This window comes from Bombus bifarius, unplaced genomic scaffold, assembly GCF_011952205.1.
Source record: "Bombus bifarius isolate JDL3187 unplaced genomic scaffold, Bbif_JDL3187 scf7180000007973, whole genome shotgun sequence".
In the NCBI taxonomy this organism is placed as follows: Eukaryota; Metazoa; Arthropoda; class Insecta; order Hymenoptera; family Apidae; genus Bombus; species Bombus bifarius.
Window position 1 is genome coordinate 1,856,393 of NW_022884359.1, and position 25,577 is coordinate 1,881,969.

The window sequence follows — 25,577 nt, forward strand, 5'->3', positions numbered from 1 at the left end:
ACGGAGGTCACCAGCGAACAAACGTTCCGCGCAGGATATTTTTCCATGGAGGGTTTACGCTCGTCGAACGAGAGCGAAAAGTGATACGTTATTGTTATTTTTGCGATGGTATTAATTCGGTCGTAATTAAACGCTAATAATATTTTAATTAAACAACCGAGGGAATTGCAAATGTGCATTATCAAACCGGCACTCGCGGTCGCATATTGTTGTCGATTCACGGCGGCCAGAGCGGAAGATAAAGTTTATCGTCCCGTGCATTACAGTTATTTAACAGTTGCCGCGATAAAATAAATCATTTTCGGGGTTCTCTCGGTATTTTAATCTCATGCAGTTCCACTTTCACCATCGGATCTGTACCAGGCAATTATCGAAACGACCAGAATTAATTCTCGGAATTTTCTACATACGAATCTACAAAAACAGCTGATGGGAGAAAAGAGCATGGCATTTCTTTGACGTTAAGACGATTATCGAATAATTAAGAGCATCGAAACGAAGAATAAAGTAGTACGTGTATTTGAACCAAATTTAAGCCTGACGATGAAAGAAACTGGAGGGAAATTGGAACACTGAGAACAGAAATATATATGTTACCATGATATTAGTTGAATAGAAATAAATCAAGAAAGAAGTTGGAATTATAGTTGGAATTTAGTTGAAAGAACCTTTAAAAAAGTAGTATATTCTGCTACATGCGGTATCTGTATCTAGTAATGAAATTCACCTAATTCTTCAGAGCTTATACCAAGAATAGTAACATTTTTTCCAATACATCGTTCTAGTCCAATTCGTTCAATGAAACCAAAAGAGATTGTAAGAGAATCATCGCATTTCTAACTACGTATCCATTGATTTCATCAATTAATCCCATTAAAGGTCAACAAATACAGAATAGATGCAGAACACGCTTCTATTCTAAAATTTAATACATACAATTTTTTGTAATGTCTCCTTTAATTCAATCACATTCGATCCGTCCTAGTTTCAAAAATTTATTATGGCATACGAAGTAGACTATGTGGATCTAAAGGCTGTTTCTCCAAGAAGAAATGCTATATATAAATAAAAAATTTAAACTAACAATATAATATAATCCCCGATGAATTTACCTAAAAATTTCTGATACGAAGTTAATTGAACTGCATTAAAAATATGTACGCACCTCGATATTCAAAACTAACAAGAAAAATCTTGTTTCAGGTTTAGGCTTAGGCCCACATACGCCCGAAGAAGCAGCTGTCCTGGCGGCCGCGGCGGCAGCGTTGCACCACCATCATCAGGGTGGTCCTGGTGGGCCTGCGATGAGGCCACTCAGGCCTCCCTTACCCCCGGGGATGTTGCACACCTCGCCACACCCTCTGGCACCGCATCACCCCCTCGCAGGGCCTCACCATCCCCTCGTACCTCCTCATCATCCTGAGGAAGACGGTGTCGTGGATGATCCTAAGGTAACCCTCGAGGGCAAGGAACTCTGGGAAAAATTCCATAAACTCGGCACGGAAATGGTCATCACCAAAAGCGGCCGGTAAGTATTCATTTTGTTGGATTAAATGGAAACCTCGAGTGAGCGTCTAAAGAACATTTAATTCGTTTTTAGAAGAAGCGGTGGTTCGTATGTTACGCTGTTGCACAAATTTCATACCTAACGCGCTTCGCGTGTTCAACATTATATCACTTTGCAACAAAATATCTGCGACCGTGTATATCTGAAACGATCGACTGAAGGACCATGTTTTATCGTTAAATCAACTTTGATGAAAATGTGCTCTATATTCTTATTTGAGGTTTCTATCCAATTATAGTATGTATTTCTTTGATTCACTTGATTACTTGTTGTTCCGAATGACAATAGGCGGTAGTTATCCATTAATGATTGAACTCTTGGAATCGATTTGGTTGTTGTAATCACCGAATAGAGGGAGCGTGTTCCTGCGTTTGTTAGCTGTGAACATGTGAGCCAGTGTGTATTTCTAGAAATTCTAATATTTTAAATTGGCCAAGCAAAATTCAATCTCGATATACCTGGTAGAAAGATAGAAGACATTACAAATTTTACGACATTATATTTAAAGGGTACATATAAGAAACGTGATAAGCGAGATTTTCCATTTTTCATAAAATAGCAGTTTTAAAGTACAGTTCTCTGTCGATCGTTCTTGAAATTATCAAAATCGTTCTTTTAATTGATTTTAAAACTAAACACGTACTTTTCCACTTTCTTCGTAATTTATAAAATATCAAGTTTCTTTGGCAAGTCGAGTGGGCAAAAATGTACTCGTCGCGCTTTTTCCGCGATTTGACTTAATTTGGACGATGTGTCGCGATTTTGTTGAGCCAGACTTACCGATCGCTGTCCCTCGTGACGGAAGGTAGCTGCGTAAGGCAAGAGTCGTGAGAAAAATGACGGATTGCCAGGCGAAACACGAGAAGTCGCCACGAGAAACCGCAGAAAATCGCGTTGATCGGCTCTTGGCCTGTTTCGTTCGCAAATTCGCAAACAGAGCAGCTATTTTTCTTTGCCTGCCAAAGATGCGCATTTTCGAAGAAGGTTCAATCCCAATTTCAAAGATTAATTCATAAACTATTGGACCGTGATAAGCAAAATTTTCATTAATTGCGTATATTTTGTAAAATTAATCGATTTACATCAGTGGAGCGAGGGCGAGATTTTTCCACTGTCTTCGAAGTTTTTCCAAGCAAGAAATTTCTATCTAAATCAAACCGTTAATTCGTAGAACATCGAAGAGTTCAACTTCTACTCCTGAGTTCAACTCCTGAAGAGAGATTTCTTTCGTCTACTTTAAATTTTGTGCTTTTTCCCTCGCATCACGTGCATCCTGCGCGTTCTTGCCTCGTTAAGTGTCGCATAAATGTATCGAAATCCTACTAATAATTAATTTACTATTGAAATCTTCATCTAGGCTAGAGTAGAGCGTAAAATCTAGCTTGTCTCGATCTACCAATCACACGATTTGCTCGGACTATACCCCGTCCTGAACCACGTTTCATCGCGTTTTAAAGATTCAAAGCCTCTATGGTCGGCGCACACTTTCCCCAGTCCTTCGACGATCGGAAATCCTTTCAAGCGCAAACTTTTACGAAGGGGAGAAATACGTAAAAGGGGTAGTTTCGAGAGCGATGGAAAACACGGGGACAGATATCTAGGCGAACTATAATAGTTCGGGAAAGAACCATACGCCGTACAATACGCGCGTGTGTATCTGGATCGTGATTCCAACTCACGACTATATACCACGGTCGCATTTGTTAGTTCTGTTATCGTTTCTTCTACCTTTAACCTCTCCTCTCCTACGTCTGTAGTTTTCTTCTTTTTCCCTGCGATTTCAATAATTACCGCACCTTTGAATTTCAAATTACCCGTTTCAAATATTGCGCGGGAGTTAAAAACAAAAGCTAAGTTAAAGGAATATTTAGGCTCGTGAATTTTTAGGTGCATTGGTTTCGGGCAAGTTAACGCTTTAGAAAATTGTAGTTCCGCCAACTGGTTCTACGATACATTGCGTATATTCATAACTGTGCAGTTATGTAACTAATAAACGTGTACTAATATATAGAATTATATAAAATATGTATATATAATTATATATAGAATTATATATATATAGAATTTCAATTTCACGTATTTTTTGAGTAATCTCTTTCTTTTTAATCTCTAATTTCTTGAGTAATACTATATAATGTATAATACATTAATTGTATATGTAAATATCATTAATATATTCGCTATATAGTATAGCTCATATTATTCGTATGATAATTCATTCATCGTGACATGAATTTTATATTTCGTCGAGGTTCTTTACGCAAGATTCTCAAACATCTGAATATTCCAACTCTGACGAAGCTCCAAAAACTTCGACGAATGTATTCTCCAATCTTCGAAGTCGTTCATCGAGCTTGCTTTGCATTTTTGAAGATTTCTTCTAATCGACGTTCCTAAAATGTCAAGTACTCGTATTACAGAAATTTCGCAGAATTTCGCAAACGCTTGGACGCTCCGGGTCTCCAAGATTTAAAAAGAAACCTTGTCAATTTTAGTCTCCAATTTTCCAACCTCCGAACTAATTTACCAAACTGTACAGTTTCTTCTTCCAATGTAGAGTTTGTAAAAAACCTGCTGCATGAAACTTCACACCAAAAACACTAAGATCCTCCTATCTCCTGAACATCAAGCCCATTCTTCTAACCACTATTTCTCGATAAATTTTCAAAGATTTCTGCTATAGGAACTTTACAAGATTTCCAAACACTCGGACCCTCAATTTTAATTTTCCCAATGTTTCAACCACTGAACTAATTTACCAATTCGAACTTATCCTACAACTTTCCGCTGCGACATAAATTTCGCATTCTGTAGAATGTCTTGCACGAAACTCTACACCGAGGCCACGAGGATGTCACGATCCCCTAAACTTCCAATCCATTCACCGACCTCATGTCCCCGGAACGACCATGTCCGCTGATCGCTCGCTCCAGAAATTTCCAAGGACTCTCACAACCGAACTAAGTTCACCTCCCGTGTCCGGATGCCGAACACGAGTCTCTCTCTTTTTCTTTCTGTCTATGCAGAGCGTAGTCTTGAATGGCGAACAATTTGTGGCTTTGGTGGGCCAATTTCGCCAGTTCGATACCCGGAGGAGAGAACGCCAAGTTCTATAGCTGTAGCGAGCGGGCAGCTTCGTTTTTCGCGGACGGGCCCGGGTAATATCTCGTTTAGAAAGATTACAGGTTCGGTGAACAGGCTGCCAATGTATAAAACAAACATCGTTAAGCGAGCCCTATACTTATGGAGGGGGAGAGAGGCCCGGAGTTCTCTGGGCCCTGCAGCACCCTGGGCATTATGCCGCTTCACTGTGTTTCTTTTCCTCTCTCTCTCTCTCTCTCTCTCTCTCTCTCTCTCTCTTTTTCTTTTTCGTCGTCCTTCTCGCGCCTATTTCCTCGTCAAGTTGTACGGTGCGTGTGGTTGGCCACTGGTACAGGTCAGGAACGAACGTGGTGGAAAGAGGAGGGGCGAAGAGGGACCAAGGGGGGAAAGAAGCGCGCGTGTATTGAGACGTAGACCACCGGACGCAGATTGGGCCAGCCGCAATTTCCGCGCGTGTAATTATCCGTGATCGTCGTGCAGCGTCGTCCACCTCGTCTTCAGCCTCTTTCTGCCCTTAACTCGATGCTTATTATTTAGCAAAAGAGATTGATTTAGAGCGCAGACCGCCTGTCCGATTATCCTAGACAACAACTGGGGGATGTTGCCAGGATTCGTCTAGGATTCTTGGAACGTAGAGCGGCGGACGTCAGGTGGCGAGGATGTTGATGGATTTCTCGGATGGTTCGTTGGAAATCAGGCGAGAGGGTAATTCGGAGGACGATTATTTTTGCCCGTCTTTTTGGGATCCTTTTAGCAGGTAATTTTGGAAATGTCGCGTGAACTGTGTTTCTATGAACTTTATTATCCGCTTGAAAGCGATCTGGGAAATAGTTCGTCGTAAAATTGAACTACAACGAGGTGTTAGTTTGCACTCTCTTGCGGATGGTTTTGCGAGATAATTTTCGAGATTTATACGCGACACTGTTTTAAGAGATGGCTTGAAACATTCTTAACGCGACGTAGAAATGTTTGCTACATCGTCGATGACGGTAAAGTGACATTTATCCCGTTTTACGGTTCGAAGTTGATTCGAATGATTCGTTGCGAAAGTAACTTCAAGCAAAGCCATATCGTGGATCAAAAAGTCTCCATGCAAAGTGTCTATAGCAAACTTCTGTATGTTCTCCTCAGATTCGATTGTCAGTACAAAATCGAAAAAGTTTCTTAAATGATAATTTCCATCGAACGATAAACCGATACCTACGATTATAGATATTTTAAGACCTTAAGACTCGAAGAAATGAAAACTAATTTCAAATAGAAAATTCTGTATATACTGTCGGCTTTGTACTTGGAATTTTTCACATATAAATTACACATATATATATAATAATAATTTCCTTGTCGATTTGCACCTTGGTTCTGACACCGAGGACCTATGTTTCCGTGCACGCTGGCGAACCGTACAGCGATCGTATCTTTCTCGGTTATTTCTTGGAAAGCTCGCAACGTTCTCGCGTCTTGCATTAAACATCGCGATAATAAAGTTATGTCCTGGAAGACGGTGCCCGGTTCCAAAGTTGTGCAGCGTTCACGCGATCGGTAGCTCGTCGGTGTCTTGCAACGTTAATGAAATTCAGCGTAATTAAGCGGCCGTACAGACGTTCGACGTTTCAGTGCAGCTATCGTTCCGAGAAAATCAACTGGTTAATGGTACCTACTCGCGTTAAATTTCTGAAGAAACGCCTAATTACAGCTTTGGTCGCGTGTAACAAGCGGAAGTACAACGTGGAAATTGGAGGCAGCGTATTGGACGGAGGAAAGTGGAGAAGTGGCCGGTTAAACGAGTCAATTAGACAGTGTCTAAGCATACGTTGAAGAGAACGGGGGCCTCTGGCCGTGACTAAAGAGAACTTTCTGACGATTTGATGCGGTTAGCAGCGGGCTCGCCTGTTCGCAGTCCGTTGAGATCGTTTAGCGGCTGCTTTATGGAACTTAATTTCACTGATTTTTAAATCAAATAAAGCACTGGCGGCAAGCACGCGAGCCAACAAACCATAAAGCTGTCCACGGGTTCGCTCAGTGTCTTACGTAATAGAATGGCGAGCCGAAACTTTGCTGACATTTCTACTTTCTTTCTTCCTTTTCGTTCGAAAATTGTCTTCAATTTTATCTTCGCACACACGTGTCTACCTTCGAATTAATCTATTTTCGACGATAATAATTAATTTTTACACATTTTGGAAACTCGAGACAGTAGGAACGTTAAGTTCGAGCATAAATCAAGATGCTATCACTGAATATCTTAATAATTGCGTCAAGAGTCGAAATTTTCGTAACCTTTTTACCGTCTCTCCTATGAATTCTCTCATATCTTAGTTCTTTGCAAACGTGTTGCGACTTTTTCTTCGCCTCGGCCGAAAATTATCTTCCTCCTTGTTCATTCTTCGCGAACGAGAAACTGAAATTTCACTTTTGAACTGTTTTCCCTTGCACACCCTACACATACGACATAATTACGCAACATTTACATAAGTATAGGTCGATTTTACTATAATGCTACTACTCGTAGTAAAATGTAATTTCATAGTCGTTATTGAGCATGATTATAGTTATAAAATACGCTATCGTTCAAAAGTAGCAGAGAACCTGCTCAATTTTCACCACGTTTAAGAGCCAACGTTATTGTAACAATCTACTCACGACAATTGCATAATACGATGAATATCTCGTTTAAGAAGTTGAAGTATACTCATGGAAAGAAATTAAAGACATCAGGATATTCGTCCAATTTTCTACAAGAATTTTCTATGGATAACGATCATCTTTCTTTATTCGAGCTCATAAATTGCTTGCAATTAATTTATCGTGCGTGTCATTTAATCAAAGATTGCGCGTTTCGCTGGTCGTATTGATTCGACGCGTACAGAACGACACGAAAGTAACAAATGGAACGAAGAGACGGAAAAAAAGATATCGCAGTGGAACGAACAGGAACGCCGGTATCTTCACACGATCGTTTTCCCCTTCCCTCGATAACTGTCCACTTCCTGTCGCTGCAAAGAAGCCGCGTTCGTCAGAGATAACGGTGACGAGCGACATTAACGATAAGTACAAGTTCAAACGTCAAAATGGACATGTATATTTCATCATGCGATAGCCGGTGTTCGATCGCGACAGGGGACGCGATGTCGCATTTCGTTGCGTAACCGTGAAATTACTGTACCCTGTCCAGCAGATAATGCACGATAATTTCGTGCCTTAACGCGACACCTGTCTGCACGTCCTCGGTGAGAGACACGTTATGTCTGATCGCTTGAAAAAATCTACTCGAACCTCGAGACGAATTTGCAGAGAGGAAGAAATGGTCGAGGAAAATTACGAAACGTCGATCGAAGAAGGAAAATTGCACGGGATTCTGATTGAACTTCTGTATAAATATAAAAATATACGATGCTATATTTCGGAAGAATATAAAACACTGGGTGATTTTTAGTCGAAAAATAAATACAAAGGGAAATTATAAAATTCTAGTCAAACTTTACCAGACATAGATATCCTCTTATATCTTGTACATATATTAGATCGTCCGTGTGTAAAACAAATTTGTACTGTATTCATATTGATAAAACATAGTAACACATGTTGACCGAAAAAAGGTTTGGAACTTGTGGTATAATGTTATTAGTGTCAATGTGAATGAAGAGGTCGTATAGAGAAAAATACAGGCGACTTAATCACGGTACTTACGAACCACCACTATAATCAGTCTCGTTACTATTAGACCACGTTGAACGTAGTATTCACCTTCCGTTTAAACTATCAGTAACTTCGTGTGCCGTATTTTTTTACACAACACGTTCTCGTTGACGCCCAATCAACGGCAAATCTTTAAAAATTCCACTTCTTCGGACACGAAGGTTCGCGAACGATTCTTATCTGATGGAAAATTTCTTCATTTCTTTTCGTTAGGAACTAAAAATTTCCGCCTTCGCTAGCAAATACTCGGCTCTGGACAAAGTAATCGAGCGGCAATAACAAGCACAGAAATTCGTGAACGATATTTCGCGTCTTATCGCGACTTTCTCGCGAGGAACGGCCGAAACAAAAGCGATTTCCGTCACGCGTTCGCGTGTGTATCGGTGAAACGATCGGCGGCGATTTATTCTTTGGCGATTTATTCGAGGTAGGAAAAAAGGTCAGTGTCGAAGAGGAACGTTGAAATAATCTAATCGCCGGTTCCTGGCTCGCGTAACAATCCTATCTGTAGCAGGATCGCGAGGAATCGCGTGTCACACTTTCGATTTTGTCCCCTGTATCCGTTATCGCGATCATCGATTATCATTTTTCGTTTTTGTTCCAAATTCTAGCGGTTCTTAGTTGCCTTGGCTGCCATCTCAACCATTTGCGAGTTTCCTTCTTCCCTCAGAAAGTTTCAAAAACTGTACGAACCTCCGAACAACTGGAATCTTTTGTCATTCTTTTATTTCATCTTCTTTAAAAATCATCTTTTCTTTTATTCCTCTTCAGCGCTCGTCTCGCGGACCGCCTCTATGAAATACAGTAGTGCGCAATAGAAAGTTTAAATGTAAACACGTTATAAAATCGAATTATGTTTGACAAGAGCGGTGAATAAATGTAACGTATAGACCGCGGATTTTTATGTAAATTCAAAGTCTTTATGAATATAATGAAGAGAACGGAAGCTAAGTGGGAAATTGTTTTATTGTACATTGAATATTATACGTAGACACTACTACCGTATTCTGCATATTTTATACAATACGTTATTTCACGTACAGAGTGCGATCGAGTGATTTCGTATATTTCGAAAAAAAATGGGAAGGAAACGTAGAATAACATTTTTTCGTCCGAGACCGAGTTTTCGAGTTTGGAAATTTGTCAAGTATATTTGAACACGGTCAATTCCAGGTCAAATAGGAGAAAATAATCGATAGGATATTATCCCAAATATAAAAGTAGGTAAAAAATGTGGAATAAATTTCTTTCGTGAAACTTTCGTGAAACTTTCGTGAAATTTGCAAATTTATCATACGTGTGTACTGGACCGATTATTAACTGTTCAAGTAATTACTTGAAGGAAAACTCTACATCGTCATTTATGTATATCCGCAACCTGGAGACCGCTATTACGCAGAAAATAGAATTTAGCGAAACAAAAATATTCTAAATAAGGAGAGATCCATATTTTGGTAGAACAAAATGGATCATACGTAATTCGATAAAATAATATAAAACGGAAAATGTGCATCAATTATTTCCTTACAAAACGGAAGAAACTTTTCCGACGACCTATATATAATACTTGGAAATACGAAACCGTTGGAAAGTTTTGTTATCGAGTGCCGCTACATTATCATAAAAATATTATCTTATTATTATTATTATGTGAATTACTCGAATTCCACGTATTCTTCCACTTTGCGTAAAAGTCGATAGTTTAACGACACATACTCGTTGAATACGCAACGTAAAAGTTACTAATACGTATACATACACAAATAAATTAGCAATTTTAAAAACTTACATTTGTCCATGTTCCCTCGTGTCTTCTTACTCTGCTTCGCCCTTTACCTGTGGCATCAATCCGCGATCGCTGTCTCTCTTGCTCCCTCCATATTTCAAACATCGCACCGTCTCCTCCTCCTCTCTCTCTCTCTCTCTCTCTCTCTCTCTCTCTCTCTCGTGCCCCACCATGCCGTCTTGTATACAACACACACATACACGCGTACACGCACACACGCAGCGTGTATTCGCCTTTGCCGCTGGTGGCGCATGTGCGCGAGCTCTCAGTTTCTCTTTTGGCCGCGAAGGGGATGCTTTCTCCTTCGTGGTCGTGCTCGTGCCGCGTTCAACCCTGGCGTTCGGGGGTTGGTAATTAGCCGTAGTGGCCTGAGCGCGCCTGAAAATGCGCTCTGCGATTGTGGTGGAAGTGTCAGAGAGTGGTATCGCAGGCGGCCGTGTATCGACGTTTCCGCGGCGAGAAGGAAACGAAAGCAGCCGGGAAAGGCGCGGGGGCGCCCTTTCAGCGCCACCCCTCCAGCACCCCATCCTTTCGTCTTTTTCACCGGGTTTCCGTGCTCCCGCTACACCCTCCCGCGCTTGGACGATTCCCACGTGGCGTCGACCTCGGGACAGCGAGCTGTTCTTCGAATTCGCGCGGACCAGGTGGAACCGTTGCGGTGAGCTTTGTTTCTGTTTTTTTCGTTCGAAGATTTATTTGAGGGTTGACAACCAAGTGATTGCGGATTTTGTCAATACCACCTAATGCAAAAATCCGCGATCACTTGGTTGCCAACGTACAGCGGCTACGAGAGAAATATTTACACACGCTGCGATCGAACTCGGTTTATTTGAGCTCGTCGCAGGGCAAATAGTTTATACAGTTGCATTCATAGTTTAATATCAATCGATATCGATACAGTTTTATACGATAGGAGCTCGTCGATTTCAGATAAGCGAATTCGAATAGCGAAAGTTTGGTTAATCGAACGTTAACTAAAATTTCGTTCCAATAAATGGAGTTCCGCGGTATGTTTATTGTAGCGTTTGTATAGTAGTTTAGTTAGGTACAACTGTAGTAAATGTCGTACTATTCAGTGGTATTTTCGTACGATTAGAAAATTTGGCACAATGGAAAGAAAATATACAAGCTGCTCAAGAAACGCTTCATTGAAAAATAGTGATGTGTACAAATACTTTTTGTAGCCTTCGTATATTGTTGACATTGACGCATATGGTGCGTCCATTCGAGTATTCAAACATAAACGTATCTGTGTATTTATCGAGGGAATTTAAACATCGCGTTGCTTATTCATAGTTTTTGTATCAAACAGAGAAAGTTTATTAGAAACGAAGGACGCGGTAAGACTTTTGCGCGAGGAGATACGCGCAATGTGCAAATGAAAAGTTCTACCTTTGTTGGAAAATAAATCCTACTGTTATTTATAGAACTAAATGACATTAATAGTTTGTGGCAGATATAATGGAAATAAATCGGTGGTTATTGAAAGATCGTGAGATATTAATGACGTTTATTGTAAGATATTAATGACAGTAATTGTGAGATACGTAGGATAATTTATGCAATTTTAGGTTAATTAAACCTCGGAACGGTAATAACGTCGACAGGCGTGTAAGGAAAGTCGACACTGTTTACGAATGACGTCTCGATAGCTCGCACTTTGTTGACATTGCTTGTAAACTTACAAGCGTTCTAAACGCCTGCCTATTTTAATAACACGTCGTTCGTTGTTACTTCTAATACATCGTGTTCGTATTAACATTTGTGATAACTAGACGCGACACACGTTTAAATAACCACCTCGTACAACGGAAGGGTTAACATCTACTAAATCGGAAATTAGGTGAAGTTAAGCTTCAATCTTGAACTTTGCTCAAAATTATTGAACACGTGGTATTGTACGAGTAGATATACCGATTCCTATGGAACATAAATAAAAAGAACGTCTCGTATGTAGGCTATTTCATACACTCGCTGAATATATTGCAACGAATAGTAACTTTGAATATTGTATATTACATCTTTGTAGATGTACGTTTCATACATTTTTGTACTTTTAACTTTTGGTAGATGCAAACACCCATAATTTGGTAACAAAAGAACGAAGGAATCGTTGTGTACTTTAGGTTCACCAAGGAAAGGTACGAAACACGAGAAAGTGACATAAATAATACTGTGGTAATTATTTAAGCCAACGATTAGGTTATTCCAATTTTTCTCCTTTATTGGTCCATTTTCTTCGTCGTATTTTTCAACATTTCATTTCCGTTCTGCATTTTTTATTATTATTCGTCGTATATGATCCTCTTCCTTTTTCTACGAAATCGTTACAATTTGATAGCAATCAAACGTTTTCTAACATATGAAATATTACAACGCTTGCGCGATTTCATCCCCTTACAGGGGGTGCTCAGTTGCGCGGCATTGTCCGCGCGGCTCCGCCCAATTTTCCTCCCTTCTCTGCCAAATATTCGCGTTTTATCGGCGCGAAACCGTTCGTCGCTTCCGAGCTTATCTCGATCGCAACGCTCGCGTGACACTTTTCCCATTACGACTACAACACACCACGGAATATCACATTGGCGGCATAGTTTTCTTCAGAAAACACGACGTCTCCGTTTTTGTTGATTTTCTGTGTTGTTATATTACTCGCTGGCTAAAGGAAAAAGAAAATACTTTGATACGATACGATACGAATTTGTTAAGATATTAAATAGTAAATGTTAGAAATTAGATCAAGGTATTTAGTAAAAATAAGTATTTTCGAAATGTTTAAGAGAGTCATAAAAATACACATGAAATTCGGCAGCTAAATAAATAAAAATTGCCCATTTAAGATTAATTAATTATCATGGATGACCGTAATAATTTATCTTAAATTTTTCAAATTTATGGTATAAACATCGAAATTCAGTAAACGATCCCTCGAGTACACGTACCACGCCCTGGCAGACGTACAATAAAAAGACGCAAGAAAATGTTCGAAGAATCATCGTACGATTCAAAGGAAGTGGATTTTCCAACCTGAAATTTTCTACTGGTTTCTACAAAGTACTACCATATAAACGCTTAATATTACGTTCTCTGTGATAGATGTTATCAGCGATAAAATGAAATTGGATTAAAAATCGCAAAATTAAATAATCTAACTGTAACTCGTCACAGTCTACGATGGCTCGGTAATCCCAGAATAAAACAATATCAATGAGATGACGAAGTTACGCGAAGATATTAACAATGAAAGTGTACATTGCTTAAAGAAATCAAAACGCACGTCCAACTATACAAATGGAGATACTAAACGCGTATATGCATATAAATTCACCATGATTTTAACATACGTAATATCGTGTAGAACCATGTACGTAGATAAATATCCCAACCTTTATTTCCACTACCACATAAATAAATGTAATTGCAATTGTACCAAGTCGTTCGCGATTTTCTATAATCGTTCACTATAAACCTTAAATGAAAAAAAGAGAAAAGAAAAAGTAACAGTTAAAAATTAAGATGCCGAATCTCGACTGATTCTCGATAATCCTTTTTTACTATATATCGTGTTCTTCTCGACGTGACGCGGTCTACAAGTGCGAACTAACACGGGAAATGAGATGCGTTCGAGTTGCTTGGAAAAACACACGTCGGACAGAGCGTGGAGGGTGTAAGCCCGCGGCGTGTAGATCGCTGGATAAACAAAAGAAACGCGCGTCAGTGTCGTAGATGCGAAGCGAGAAGGGGCGCTTTCGACGCGCGCGAGATTGATTGCTCGAGCTTTCGGTTTAGTGGTTCGTAATTAGGTCTGTCGAGTCGCTGAGTATTTCTTTATTCGCGCGCTCTACGCCTCTCTGCCTCCTCCGCGCGGAGAATAGAGCTACAGTGAAGTAAGCGACGGGGGGTGATGGTATGCGTTCCATGTGTAACTCGATGCAACCCTGTTATTAAGAACTTTTTTTTGTTATTTCGATTTTCCTCGCGCAGCGCAAGTTTCATTCTATTTTTCTACGCGTGTCTGATTTCTGGATGAGTTGCTTGTTAATTCTTATTAATCGTTGAAATAGCATCAGAGCATGACGATGCTTGTTAGAGTTGATTTTCAACGACGTGCTGAAGGGAAGGCGTCGTAGCTGGATTTTCGTAACATAGTTGGTCGATCAGCATGTTTGCGAATTAATTTATTATAAACAAACATTCTTTTACTTTTATCTTTCTCGTATCCCACGTCTGACTTTTCCACGAGTTTCTTACTAATGAGGTGGATAGGTCGTGATAGGTGCTGAAGAAAAATTGCAATATAGTTAACAATATATTCATTAACAAATACTCTCGATGTACACTTTCGCAATTAGCGGTTCTTATCAGTCGGTCGAATAATATAAAAGTATGCCGTTATGTTGAAAAACACGTAGGATTTTTGTCGTATAGTTGTTTATTGTTTATTCAACATCGTATCGACTGTCATTTTATAAAACTGTCGTAGAATTTGTGCGAGACGTACCATAGTTCAGAGATCTTAGAATCTTAGTTGTTGCTTGGAAGATGAGGACAAAAATTATAGACTTCACGATTCCGAAATAAATTGAGAATAAAAGGATAAGGACTGTATAAGAAATTTCAACTTAAACACCAACGGTTTGTTAGGATCATTCACGAGAATCGCTACTGTCATTGTAAAATTCTGCCTATGTTTTTGAACAAATTTCTTTATTACCTTTTATACTTGCAATTATATCGTTTTTATGCTAGTCTATATTTACGACGTGGTTGGAGAACGATTTACGACAAGAGAGAAATGTAGTGTCAGGGTAATTAAGCTGATCATTAATTAATTGACATCTATCGCACGCGTATCTCGACATAAAACAGAGTTACGATGTTATTACAATTTTCTCTTCATCTAAGTGGGACGATTGGCCGACGTTGACGAGCCCGCTTTATTCCAACTAAAGAATTCTCGCTATGCCAGGCGAGAACTTTCGACTTTTTCAAAATAACTTTATCCGATATCTAAACGAAATTCTTTATTCTCGAACACTCGGAAGAATTCCTTGCAACGATTTTAGAATTTTCCAACTGGAACGTTCGAACGAAGGCTTGGAAAAATTTGCACAAGAACCAGTATGGAATTGCGTCGAGATCATTGCGTTGCAGCGAGAAATTAGTCGGCTACCGCACGCCAAAGATATAACGTTTCAATAAACAGTAAATAATTTAATACGCGTATCCAGTAGCTGCTAATGTTGCAATCGAGTTTCCCAGGAAAAACTATACAGGCTAGCCGGCTATCGTAACGTGTGCAAATCATAACCGATTGCCGAGGAAAAAGAAACCGCCGCGTCATGGAATTAATGTCGATCGAGGGTATCGAATGATATTTTAGTTAAAGCGCGTGCATTCGATGCCAATTAACCGCTCGAGGCTCGCTTATTCCGCGGAGATCCGTGTTCGATTTTAATTCGATTTGCGTTTCGATTATTTCTACGATACGTAAGAGGATTATCATAAATACACGCGCGAAGAGTATAGATAATTGGTTGGGATTGCGTCACTTTTTCGAAAGTTGAGTCACCGTGAATAAATATGTGAAAAATACTAGCAGGCATTACGATCGATTAGAAACTTCAACAGATATACTTTTAATAATATTACTTGAAAATTATGATTTTATCGTTAATTAAAATATTGCTTGGAAAAGTGAAATGTTCGTAAATTTATTTATATAATAGTTTTCTTCCCTTTTAGATAATTTTCACGTTATCAGTGTGCTCGTAGTTTCATTATATTGTGCCATCGAATAATTTTATTTCTCTCGTGTTCTCTTTAAATATCAATGGATTCTCTTTAAATATCATTAAAAAGTATCCTAAATCGACGAATGTTTCTGTTTTATCCGACAAATCACAAATTTTTTTTTATGCGGATTTGTGATGGAAACGTGGCTGATTCTTCGACATCTCAAAATTTCTTTCGAGTATCGTTTCAGACAACCGTCGTTGGATTTCCTTTACGAAGCGCAGAACGGAGAAAAAACCTTGCGCGAATATCAAAATTTGATCGATTAATCATCAACTGGAATGACCAACTTAATAACAGCAAGGTGTTTTAATATTTATGACCGAGTGTACATGTTCGATATTAATTTACATGCTCTAAAAGGATCAAATAAACCAGTAAATTTATATGAATTATATTTCTACTTAAAAATTTACGTCACTGAGCTTTGCACCGAAACAAAAATTTTGTTTAATCACGGAGAAAAAACGGGTCTAAAGTAACTGCCAAGTAATTAAATTAATTAAGCAAACTTGCCTAACAGCGCGAGTAAGTTTAGCAGAAAAATCAGCCAAAAAGTCTCTCCTTCTCTATTGTCCTAAGCACTGGCCTGAGATTATTGCGAAATCACGTTGCACTCTTAACGAGGATCTGACAATCGGCGCCGCCCACTCGCGTCAACCTGGTTCTCAGATCGGTTGGCAGATCGCGAGCGGACAGACGGCTCATCCTTCAACGCCTCGCGTCCACGCGAAACCCGCTCGGCTTCGAGGAAGGCCGAAGCTGTTGGGCTCGCGTGCGCGCGATCCCCTATCTCGTAATCGCGTGTACAGGCTTTTGTAGCCTTGAAACACGCTGCAAAGTGCCATCCCAGATAAGGACATTCGTGTTTGAATAAAACGAGGAGCCGGAGGATGAGTAGGATCGAGAGTGGGGAGGAAAAGCCAACTCTGCAGAAAGTGGAGGAATCTAAAGGCAAGTTGTCCATGGGACCGTCCTTTCTTTTCCGCTTCTTTCAATTCCCAGACGAAATTACATCGTAGGTTCTTGAAAAAATTCGTATTAAACTATAAAAAAAGAAAGAATTCTGTTATATTTGGATGGAGCAGAAAATTACTTATTAAAAATATGGGATAAATAGATTTTGACGAATAGATTAAAAATGGTAATCGAGAAAAATGGTAATCAGTTTTGAAAGAGATAGTATTACACCGGTAGAGTGTGGAATTTTAGTTGGAATGTTGTAATTATTTAAAAAATGCAAAATTATTTACACGCGTCTTTTCAACCTACAATTGTGTATCAGGATTATTCTTAATTATTTTAGAATTGGGAAACGTAGCGACGATTTTCATAATTGCAATTTTAAAATATAAATAAACGAAAAATATATATATAGCAGAAACGAACAAATCGCCAACGTTTTAACAAAAAACGGAATAAAAGAAGTGGCTGCAGTAAAAATACGAAATCCAGAGTAATTAAAACCTGGTGAATGATAATGATGAAAACGATTACGAAAAATTTGCCAGGATTTCCGCCCATCGATCATCGATCGTTGCCGGGATCTTTTTAACGCGGTTACGAGCCTGATGCGGTACTCAGCAACGTGCATATACCGATGATCCATGGTGCCAGCTGAAAGAAGCGCTCTGACCGGGTATAATAAATTAGCGAGCGGCCGCGGCTAGAAATAATTAGCGTCCTATTATCTAGCATGCGTAATGCGGGCTTACGAGCGTGTAACTTACACGTTATGCGCCGACGCAGCGATAACACCGCGAGGGAAGTGCACCTTTTATCTCGCAATTAGACTCGAGGTTGTTCCACGAAATTCTCACGGCTCTCGACTAAGGCTTCGAAATTACGGACACATGCGCACATGTTTAACACGTTACGCATTTCGTTTAAAGTTTCTCCAATTTTAAAAAATACTTATTATGATTTTTACCTTATTTCGTATGTAACGCTGCAGGAAGAAATATCACGTTCGATCTGTTGCTATAATTAATATTAACTATTTATGAAATTTTCCATCTAAAGTGAGATTATTCTCGATAATTCTAATTATCTCGCGACTGGAATTAACTATCTCGGTATGGAATTTTGTCGTTCTTTTAATCGGAGAAAAATTGTGTTTTTATTAGTTTTATACTCGTTCTTGTAAAAGCGTAGGGTCTGTTTCTATTTCTCTTATTTGCTTCCTTCTTTATCATTGATTTTCGTGCGTAAAAACGATGTTTTTAGAATTGAAATTTTCATACGGATTCTATTATTTTATTTTATTTTCTTTTTTTCACGGGGAGGGTAGTTTAGGATTTCTCATTTTTAAGAATTTTGTTCTTTTCGCAGAATTTTTCGGATTATTTCGTCGAGTTCAGTGTACCATCCTTTATTCGTGGTAGAACCTCACCTGGCTGAACTTCGTTCACGGAAAAAGCGTGTTTCGTGTCACTACGTTGGTTTTGCAAATGAGCTTAAATCGCAACGAAATCATTGAATCACATACTCAAAATCACTCGACGTTGAAATGCGCGTCGATGTAGATGCCAATCTTGCATATTTTGTAAAATAAATAACCTATAGAATCGAAAATGGCTTTACCATTGAAATTACCGTGAAAATAAACCGAATGTGTAAACATGTTATCCTGCTGGTACGAAACGTCGAGAACCGCATAAATCGATACGGAAGTTGATCGCGAGGATGTACCACAGTTGGCTGCATGCACGTGCGCGTATAATAATCCATACGAGCACATGTCGAATTCGAGCGGATGCATCGCGATCGATGACTACCATCGATCGATCGATCCATCCGTCGATCGTGAAAGCACGAACATGTGTTCTAGCCGTGATGGAGATCGAAAATCGATCGATATCACGGTGAATGCCTCTCGAATCCACTCATTCGAAATTACCCTTCGTGTGTTTTGTATGCACTCGAGTTCGTTGTGATTTTTTTATTTGGAGTTTTATTTGGTAGACTTAATGATATTAGGGTTATAATTAAATGTATAATTAAATAAATAATATATAGTAAGGTTGGAAGTTTCCTTTCGATTTTTTCTATTTAAGAAGCCTACTTTGAGTCAAATCGATCTGTCGAAATTCTGGTTGCATCAAATTCTATACGTTGAAAGTTGTCGGTCGAAAGTTTCGTACTTAAAATTTTCCTTAGATCGAGTTCTCTGGTTAGAAAAATCACTGTGTATTCTTTGTTCAAAATTTTCTTTGAATCGCATGTGCTTTGTTCTCTTTACATTGAATTTTCTGCAGCGAAAGTTTGCTTGGAAGTTAACATTGACCGTGAAATATTGAGAATTTCTTTTAGACGAAATTTTGCACGTTCTATGTCTGCTTGCAGCCTAATTCTTTGATTAAAATTCTCTGCGCGTTGAATTCTTCGTATTTAAAACTCTTTCGCTGAAATATTCCACGTTCAGGATCAAATTTCTTTTAATCAAAGAAAAGTCGCGCTTTCACTAACTTTATTCTCTTCTTTCGCGAACATGTCGCAACTATTTTTATCTCTTCTACCGTTTTCTCGCAGTTCCTCTTTGGTTTCTTCGATAGAAACTTTAAATAGAAAAAATATTTAATATTCAGATCGAGTGCTCTGCTCGAACCTTTCTTTGGATCAAATTCTGCATAAATAAAAATCTGGGAGAGTGAATAGCTTCGCGTTAAAACGTTTTCTCCAAGCTTATTCAACGATAGAGAGAAAAAGAGAAGTAAAGTGAGAGAGAAGATAAAGAAAAGAAGAATCCAGCAGAATCGGCGAACGAAGGCAGCACCGAACGAAAAAGGAATTACGAGGGTTGAATCGCGGCGCGTAAGGGCGCTCGCGCCCGTCCAGAAACACATGTACATTCTTGTTGGTGTGTACTGCGTGTATCCCACTTACCATTTATATTGGTGTCCGAGCGGTGTGAATAGATAACGACCGTTTACCAGGACGTGACCGTCTCTCTGCCGCTTTTTTCCTCGCTTTGTACCGTGCTGGTTACGCCTATCGGCGTATCTGCGAATATGTAACGCGCCGCTGTTACCAGCAACGCTGACAGATTGTCCTGTGGACTGGATTGCTTCTCCAGAATCTCGACCGCGCCCATTGTCCATGCAAGATACCAAGATGTCCTTCACGATCCGCTAATGGTAGCCGGAGGGTTGACTTATGAAAGTGATTTAATTTTCTTTCCTCCTCTTTCTTTTTTCCTTTGGAATTTTATCGTTCTTGGAATTTGGCGAATGGTGCGACTAAGAGGCTCGAGATTTTGCAATCGGTTCGCAGGGAATTTGGCAATTGTATAATTCAGGGGATTTTTAGGAAACTGAAGAAATATGTACGAATATGTGTGTGTCTGTGTGTGTGTTTTGACGCGATTTAGTTTTGCGTTCGCTTTCGAGCTTTATCGTTCGTGGAATTTGGTGAATGGCGAGTACAATTTTGAGATTTGCTGGTTGGTTTCTAGGGAATTTAGAAATAGTGTAATTCAGGGGATTTTTAGGAAACTGAAGAAATATGTACGAATATGTGTGTGTCTGTGTGTGTGTTTTGACGCGATTTAGTTTTGCGTTCGCTTTCGAGCTTTATCGTTCGTGGAATTTGGTGAATGGCGAGTACAATTTTGAGATTTGCTGGTTGGTTTCTAGGGAATTTAGAAATAGTGTAATTCAGGGGATTTCTAGGAAACTGAAGAAATATGTACGAATATGTGTGTGTCTGTGTGTGTGTTTTGACGCGATTTAGTTTTGCGTTCGCTTTCGAGTTTTATCGTTCGTGGAATTTGGTGAATGGCGAGTGGCAGATTTGAGACTTGCTGGTTGGTTTCTAGGGAATTTGGAAATAGTGTAATTCAGGGGATTTTTAGGAAACTGAAGAAATATGTACTAATATGTGTGTGTCTGTGTGTGTGTTTTGACGCGATTTAGTTTTGCGTTCGCTTTCGAGTTTTATCGTTCGTGGAATTTGGTGAATGGCGAGTGGCAGATTTGAGACTTGCTGGTTGGTTTCTAGGGAATTTAGAAATAGTGTAATTCAGGGGATTTCTAGGAAACTGAAGAAATATGCACGAATGTGTGTGTGTCTGTGTGTGTGTTTTGAGGCGATTTAGTTTTGCGTCCGCTTTCGAGTTTTATCGTTCGTGGAATTTGGTGAATGGCGAGTGGCAGATTTGAGACTTGCTGGTTGGTTTCTAGGGAATTTGGAAATAGTGTAATTCAGGGGATTTTTAGGAAACTGAAGAAATATGTACTAATATGTGTGTGTCTGTGTGTGTGTTTTGACGCGATTTAGTTTTGCGTTCGCTTTCGAGTTTTATCGTTCGTGGAATTTGGTGAATGGCGAGTAGCAGATTTGAGACTTGCTGGTTGGTTTCTAGGGAATTTGGAAATAGTGTAATTCAGGGGATTTTTAGGAAACTGAAGAAATATGTACGAATATGTGTGTGTCTGTGTGTGTGTTTTGACGCGATTTAGTTTTGCGTTCGCTTTCGAGTTTTATCGTTCGTGGAATTTGGTGGATGGCGAGTACAATTTTGAGATTTGCTGGCTGGTTTCTAGAGAATTTAGAAATAGTATAATTCAGGGGATTTTTAGGAAATTGAAGCAATATACGTACGTGGTATCGTCCTTCGGTGTGGCTTGACTCGTTTTCTTTTGGATTTTATCGATGGGGAGTAAAAGGTTTGAGATTTCGTGGTAGATTTCCGGGGGAGTTTGGAAATATCGTAACTTAAGGCAAAGCTTTTAGGAGATTGAAGAAGATTGTATACATATATATATATATATATTTCGATGTGGCTTGATCCTTTTTCTTCAAGATTCATCGTTTTTGAAACTTGTGAATGGCGAGTAGCAAGTGGCAGATTTTATGATTGATTCGAAAGAAATTTGAAAGTATAATTGAATTACATATATTTGGAAATGTAATTACGATTTAGAGGAAGACGTTTAGAACATTGAAAATAGTAATTTGATCGTTTGCATCTATGGTTTTATCGTTTCTCGAAGGTGGCTAGCAGTCAGAGATTTATGGTCTCGTGGTTGATGTCGAAAAGAGATTTGAAAGTAACTGAAAGGAAGGTTCTTAAGAAATTGCGAGTGTTTCGACACGACTCCATTTTTTCTTCCTATCAAATCTCACTTCTCCTAAACAGAGAGAGAAGATTCGAAAGTTTGTAGTTGGTTTGAGAAGAAATTTCCCAAGAACTCAGGGGTAAATTGTCAGAAAATTGAGAATAAGTATTCAAATATCTAGTCTCTTTACGAATTCGAGAGAAATTTCGAAGCAGGTTCTTAAAACACCACAAATACTTAAAGATTTAGTTTCTTTTCGAAATTTCGGAGAAAAATTCTTCGTGGGATTAAAAAATACAAATACCCGTTTTCATTACGAATAATCGTTCTACTCTTTCAATTATGTCTGTATGTGCGTGAAGAATCGCACACAGATCTCTGGGAAAAATCTTGCAAAAATCATCGATTCAAGATAGTCGACGAAAATCTTGATCTTGGTTGGATGGTTAGAGGGTAGTTTCGATTGCTCGTGGCAGTGAGTGAGGCAGGAAGGAAGGAAGGAAGGAGGTCGCGGCGGTGGTTGCCGGCCAATTTCTGAATGCAAATAACGCCGGTGTCGAAAGGGAGCTCGCGGATGAAAAGGGAGAGGCAGTATGCAAATAGAAAGCTGTTACGGCCGCCTTCTTCGCCCTCTTTCGACCTACACCCCTCGGATACACTCGCCTACACCCCTTTCTTTTTTTCACCGAGTGTACACGCGAGACGTGTGAATTCCATGTGAAATGCAACCAGATAGATGGAAAGCCTGGAGGAAGGGGGTGGAGGGGATGAAATAGAAAAGAAGAGCGCGGCAGTGACGCGAGGAAGGGTTGAAATTCGTGGCAAACGAGAGAGAGATGGGAACAGCGGCTGCAGACGCGCGCGAATTCATTTCACCTCGTCCCGCGACGTTCTTCGCTCTTGTGGCGGCTATTCTTCGAGACGAGCCCCGTCTTCGCGACACCCTTTTCCCTTTCACCCTGGCAAACGTCGTCTTTTCGCCCTCTCTCGCGAATTAATTGATATCGTCGACCTTCTGGCCCGCCGCCACTCTCCTTCTTTTTCTCTCGCTCGCGTGTTTCACGGTTTCTTTGGAATTGCCGGGCTCTTTCGCGGGAATTTGGATACGTTTCTTCGGTTTAGAGGAGAGAGGAAGCTTGTGAAAGACGGCGAGAATTCTTTAACCGTAATTTCGTTCCTTTTTTCTTCTTTTATCGATTACGTTAAAGCTCAAGCAGCGAAATGGGCGAAGAATAAAATAGGCGGTTGGATAAAATGTTATCGAAGGATGGAAATAGATTGACATAGAGCGTCGACTGAGGGATAAGTGTTTGCGCATCGTTGTATTTATCATAGCATTTGCACGTTAATCTGTTCGATGGAAAATTTAGCGATCGAGGAAAATTTCTTGATATCGTCTGACGAGAAAATTGTTTCGTTAGAAAATTAGGTTATATGGAAATGTCTTTCGTAGTCATTGTACGTGTTGCTTCGTTAAGCTGTAACGATTTTATCGAACCTCGCTACACGAAGTACAAGGGAACGTTGAAATTTTCGTAATTTATAAAGAAAAAGCTTGAATCTTGTCGATGAATTTGAAATATTGAGCGAAATTTGTTAATTGCGTTTTACAGTCGCGAAAGAAAACGAAATTATTCTAAACTACTTATTAAAATCATTTAGTAGAATTATTTAAATTGACTGAGAAACATGTGAACCGTTTGAAACAGTTTATCTTGGGGCTTTGTACTTTGTACTTTTATTCTGCAAGAATCAGATGCATGTTTTTTAAATGGAATTATAATAGGTGTAATACGAGCGTCTAACTAGGTGTAATTATATTATAATTTATATCATCATGGGAAATAACTAGCGAACAATACGAGTTATAATGAATGTTAAACTTTTGTTTCCCGGATCGTTCTAAGAGGCCAATTAATTGTATTAGTCACAGCCACCGATTATGCTTATTAACCGCAGAATTTTTCTTTGGCTCAGTAATCACGGAAGCACTAAAATTTCCCACGTCTTTTTTTTACCAAAACTCACCACGCTCTTTGTATTTTGCGCCAAATTAAATAACATCGACTGTCCCCCAACTGAAATAACTAATCTACGCTCAATAATAAAGAACTAAAGTGCACGAGATCGAGGAAGAATTCAAATTTCCAAGAAATAAAAATACATAACACGTACATATCTTTCTCCCTGAATGAAACAAGAATTCCATCTTCAAGAAGTACAAATACAATTAGCGAAGCGATACGGAACGATTTAATCGAGAGGAGTCTACATTTTCTTCTTCTTTTCTTTTTTTTTCTTTTTACGCAATTAATTCCAGATTAAAAAAAATAGAGAGGAAGGAGTAAAAATGATATCGGCAGGTAAATAAATAACGAACAAAATATTTCTCTGTGGAAGGATCGCGTTACCTCGATCCACGTGCATCGCAGAGGCGAGTAGTGAGCTGGATCTGATCAATTACCCATTGCATGCGGGCAATTAATCTCGCGCTTTATCCAGAGGACTTTAATAGGTACCCCGCTATTCGCCAGCTGCCACTGCAGCCTGCACGGGATGTGGCCAGCATACTTTTAGCCGGTCGTATTAATTCGAAGGGTACAGGATCACTCATTCGCGCCACCGCAAGTTTCTGTTAATTTACGTCCGCTCGTTAATTCGCCAGTAATCAAAACAGGCATCGCATATTCCTTCGTTCGATCGTAATCAACGTGGTTGAAGATAAGGAAGTTGTAGGGAAAAATTTACAGTCGGAGAATATTTTTTATTTTGAGGAATTAGAATAAATCGTAAATAGCTATCCGTGGAAAATGTATGTTAAAATATTGGCAAGTTTGGTATAATAAAGCGTAGGTAGCCAGACAGAAAGCACTCAACCTGTTCGATTATTCGTTCACATAATCGAAGAATGGAAATTGTACTTGAAGAAACGAACGTACGCCATCGTCTACCTATCCGAGCGATACTTTGACCTTTATTTAAACGACTTGTTCCCTCTAACCAGAACGTCGATAACAATCTACTTATATCGCAAGTTGTGCATTCAAATGAAGCATCGCGAGACTAACGATCCTTCATCTCCATTTCAGCGGTTTGAATGATAAATGACGTCGCAGAGGTGAAAATTTTTAGTATAGACGGCCGTGTTTCGATGTGTGATATTTTTCTAAATTTCTGGAAAATGAAAAAAAAAAAAGTCAAATCGGTGCTGATGATTTAAGCTTCTTCGATCGCGGTAAAATTAGGATGTGAAACTTCTTGAGATAATCGTAGAAGCTGGTATAGATTATTTTAGAATTTGTATTGTTAGCTACCGTGTCCAGAGTCTCTTCAGCCTTTCTCATTCAGAAAGTCATTTTTCGTATTTACGATATATCTATATTTTTCCGATACAGACAAAGTAGTGAAAATTTTCAATGGAAGAAGCACATATTTCTCGATTATAACACTCGTCTGATTTATCGCTCGAGTACTGTAAACTTTCAGCATATCGTCCGTCTTACGAACTGAACCGAATAATAAATAACAAAAGGCGTATCAATTAAATTCTTATTTATTCCTAAATTGTACT

General features: G+C 39.2%; 1 protein-coding gene across 3 annotated transcripts in view; it reads left to right on the top strand.

Annotated features, from left to right (window-relative positions):
• The window catches only part of LOC117216137 (optomotor-blind protein), a 166,778-nt gene that overhangs the window by 20,754 nt on the left and 120,447 nt on the right, over positions 1–25,577 (top strand). For all 3 annotated transcript variants that reach the window (XM_033462665.1, XM_033462657.1, XM_033462659.1), the window contains exon 2: positions 1,204–1,528. In XM_033462665.1, coding sequence (XP_033318556.1) covers positions 1,204–1,528 — 325 coding nt within the window. The remainder of the gene's footprint in view (positions 1–1,203; positions 1,529–25,577) is intronic.